Here is a 4,128-nt window from a genome sequence, read left to right as displayed (position 1 = left end):
GTAATTCAGTTCATTGCAAAGAAAACAGAGTTGTTCTCCAACATTTTTTTCACAGAACTGCTGGTCGAAGCTTTTTGCTACATAAGATGTTAAATATACCTATCGTGAAAATCTCGTAAAGGACAACTCCATAACTCCATAACTCCATAACTCCGCATTAAAGCGGAAGAAAATCTAGCATTGTACGTTGTAACCTGTCAATAACTCATCTCTTGCAGTTAAAATTCCACCTTGAAAAAGTCGTTTCGTTCGTTTCACAATTTCACAATTCCTGCTGTGAACAGATTTGTCCACTAATGTTGGAAAGTGCTGCTAGAAAATTGTAGAAAATATCTAACTTACAGATTTTGAAGACAGGTAACTCATGCCATCAGCGATTTGCCAAGCAAACTTCATCAGCTGTTGTGACGTCAGACTTGTTTGTGGTTTGATATCCGGGTCTTTATAATAAGTGTCATTCAGTCCACGGCTCTTTCTCAGGTATCCCAGCAGGTCTCCATAAGGTACATACTCGATTAACACCAACAATGGCTCTACGAAATACATTTAGAAATAACTCTTCCAAACCTTGGACTTGGTTCCTTCTGACCTCGAAAAGGCACTTTTATCTGAACTTCGTCGTGCTAGATTCTTTACACATCATGACAATAAACAAAACTGTTCGAGTAGTATAAATCAACGACGAAATAATGATGCTTAATTTGAAACATTACATAAACTGAAATTCAACAGAAATTCAGCGCATAAACGATAATAGGTGAATTTATATACTGTAAAATTTAATGAATGGTGTTCTTTGACAGAATATACCGTCAATCTCTATTTCACGAACACGATATGGCTATTTCAATTTAAATTCAACACTTTTACCGGTTTCTGTGACACATCCCAGTAGTTTAATGAGGTGGGGATGTGGTTTGAGTTGCTTCATTGTGTCAAGTTCTCTCAGCAAATCTCTCCTGTCTGATTCGGGAGAATTATCTGCAAAAGAAAAAAAATGAATTAGGCCAAAAGTGTATACTATAGATGTGTTCCATAGTTGTAACAAGCACTCGCCATGTTATCCCGTGTGACGATTTTTAATGTACGATACAAAAGTCATTATTGCGTCTAAAAATCTCTTTTGTGTTTTATTACTGACACTCCAACAACAGTAACGATAACAACAGCAACAACAAACACTAAATTAACAAACATTGGTAGATTTAAATAAATTTTCAAAGAAAGCATAACTGTAAGTAAGTAATTGTACAGTGTTTTCAGTGAAAGAGTGCCGGATCACTGCTCTCCACGTAGGGGCCAAACCACCCCCCCAAATGTTTTGTCAGTTCTTGGGTATTTCACATTACTTCGCATTACTTAAAAGGTATTGACTCTTTCTACACCAAACTTGGCAGATGACCAGGAGACCTATTGCCAATTATATTTACGTCAAAAATGTCGCTAAATGTCAAAGTTGTGACGTCACAGTGATGACGTCATGTTTTTTGCCACTTTTGAAGTTTTTAATATGCATATTTTTTACAATGTGTTCGAAAGAGCACATCAAGGGGAGTTGAAACCTGAAAAATTTTTGTCCATATCACAAAAATTAAATGAAATATGGCATTTTTAAATATGAAAAATAACTCTGCAAAATATGGGGTCCCCCCCTTGAGAAAAATCCCCAAATTGGAGCCGTAATTTTGTTCCAGCAAATGCAGCTATGTTGCATATGTGATGTGCCAGATGACTAAAGCAAAGATAAAGAAGAAAATCGGAATAAAAAATTATCCCCCTAGTGTTACGTTAAAATTAGTTTTGTTACGTCATAACCTGTGACGTCACCTGTTTTTTTACTATTAATACCATCTTAACAAAGCCGAAAATCAAATTTCTAAAACCATACGATTTTTGACAACATCAAACTTTCTATTTTTCTAGATTAATAGCCTTCCTAGAATAAAACTGAAAAAAATAAACCAGAGAGACTGAATTAAGCAGGGAAGTATGGTTAAGCAAATTCCGGGGGGACAACAAAAAAATATTTAATTTACCATATCTCAAAAAATAATCATCATAGCAAAAAACGGTTTTCAGCATTTTACTCCTCAAGTCAAGGCCTTTCCAATGACATAATCTTTACATCAGATTTTACAAAAAAATATAGCACGTTTTGGTGACGTCATCAATTATGACGTCATAATCTGACATTTTGTCACAACTTCCAAATTAAAATAAACTGGAGAACAAAGAAAGTTTATCTGCTAAACTTGGTTCAGAAATATATAAACCAAGCAAATATTGCCTTCATGAAACATTTGGGGGGTGGTTTGGCCCCTACGTGTTCAGCAAATATTTGCTGAAACGGTTGACGAGTACTAAACCTCAGCAAACCATCAAGACACCGACTTGAATGTAGGTTGAAAATGTCGGTCAGCTTAAATATACGGAACTCGAAAATAAATGAAGAATTTTCTAGTTTAGGGGGACTTGGAAGTAACAGCAGAACAAAAATTACATTTAAGCATTTTAACAGCAACTGTCGTCTTTCCAGGCCTGCCTCGAAGTCCCATTGCCGTTCCTTTGGCAACCTGACCAAAAGCACCTTTACCAATTGTCTTTTCTATAGTGACGTGTTGCCTTGCAACTTCCCAAGAACGTGTTGATGGATGAAGAGGTGCGTACTCAGCACTTTGAGCAACACGTTGTTTTTCGGAGTTGTCTATGGTTGCTTCTGTTAAGTCCATGTATTCTGAGCGAGGCTGGGTGGAGTTAGTGGAAACAGGACTATTTGGCTCAACTTCACTCAATGCTATTTCATTCTGATGAACAAGAGATGATGAATATTGTTTTCAACTACCTTGACAACTTCTTATATAGTGGTATTGAGTACTAGGACATTTTACAGATAGTTTGATATTAACCCTTGGATGTAAAAAGGGGAGGGGAGGAGGGATTACAGCCCGTCCAGGTATTTTGCAATTTTGCTGTGATGCCGGACCTTCCAGTTAGTAGCTGTTCATTTATCCTTTGCCAAAATTTTCATGTGTCTGCTGCTGTTTCTCTCGTTGCCATAGCGAAGGCATTTTGGAAGGACGATCAAGCCAAATCTCACCTTTACTGACTGCAGAATCACTACTTTTTCACACATCACTACTTTCTTATATCCTATTTGATATAACAATAAAAAAAAGTGTCTCATCTTATGCACCAAGTTGAGCACTATCTACTGAGCTCAGAATGATTTTCGTGTCTTATTATAAAGGAAATCGTAGGAAGAAATGAACTTGCTTGTACATCAAAGAGATTAAATCTGAACCTGACTCTTAAAGTGCATGAAATTCCCCAGTATTAAGTTTTACCATGCTGTTTTCCTGCCGCGAGAATGTTGTGAGGTATTTCTAGATGTAGTTAACTGTGAATGTAAAACAAACTTGTGCAATAAAGTAAAACGAAAAAAAACTAGTAACCCTGAAACAACAAATAGATTATATTACGTCATATACTCCTCTGTTGTCTTCATATTGCCTGAAAATATAACAAAGAAAACGCCGAAAGTCAATACGTTTGCAGAATCGGATACCTAATGTCATATTCTTTACTTCAAAAACCAATGATATTTTACTCTCGTAATGATCATCTCCAGAATAAAGGCCGGTATACTGTTTGCTGACACAAAAGTCTGGATAGACCCAAACAAGTGTAATTATCGTTTAGTATTATTTGATTATGATCGAATGACTGGACCGGGGTCAATCCAGTGCCAAAAATCACTAACATATTATAAGGAGGTTTTACCACTGAGGTACTCTTTCTCGACTGGAGTGAGAGGTTTATTAGGGCAACATGTATTGACGTATATACATGGGTACACATTCTTACCGTTTTGCTCCTGTACCTAAGGAACAAAAGAAGACACTGTTACATGCATTCTAAGCATTTACCGAAGAGACACAGAAACCTGTAATACAATAGCTCCTCAAAAAAAGAAATTACCTTTCTTGTGCAGCCACACCACGTAGATAATGAGTAGAATTCACTGGAAAAGTTGAAAATTTACAGAGTATGTAAATAACATGTAATTAACATGTAAATAACCAAAAAAAGACTGTAAAGAATAATTTACATGATTTTTCCCCTTTTACA

The 4,128-nt window shown here is 36.1% G+C and overlaps 1 protein-coding gene across 1 annotated transcript; it reads right to left on the bottom strand.

The window, feature by feature from the left end:
- Positions 1-333: 333 nt before the first annotated feature.
- Positions 334-3,506, bottom strand: LOC149109514 (proto-oncogene tyrosine-protein kinase receptor Ret-like). The gene is made up of 4 exons (XM_089294644.1): positions 3,480-3,506; positions 2,501-2,804; positions 871-981; positions 334-533 (listed from the first exon to the last, which is right to left on the bottom strand). Exons 2-4 carry the CDS (start codon positions 2,727-2,729, stop codon positions 334-336), a joined length of 540 nt encoding a protein of 179 aa, XP_089150770.1. The 5' UTR covers positions 2,730-2,804; positions 3,480-3,506.
- Positions 3,507-4,128: the final 622 nt, after the last annotated feature.

The sequence above is a fragment of the Orbicella faveolata genome, unplaced genomic scaffold, assembly GCF_042242905.1.
Source record: "Orbicella faveolata isolate gen_17 unplaced genomic scaffold, um_ofav_v1 contig_25, whole genome shotgun sequence".
Taxonomy (NCBI): Eukaryota; Metazoa; Cnidaria; class Anthozoa; order Scleractinia; family Merulinidae; genus Orbicella; species Orbicella faveolata.
The sequence above is the reverse complement of the archived record's forward strand: the minus strand, read 5'-3'. Positions and strand labels throughout refer to the sequence as shown.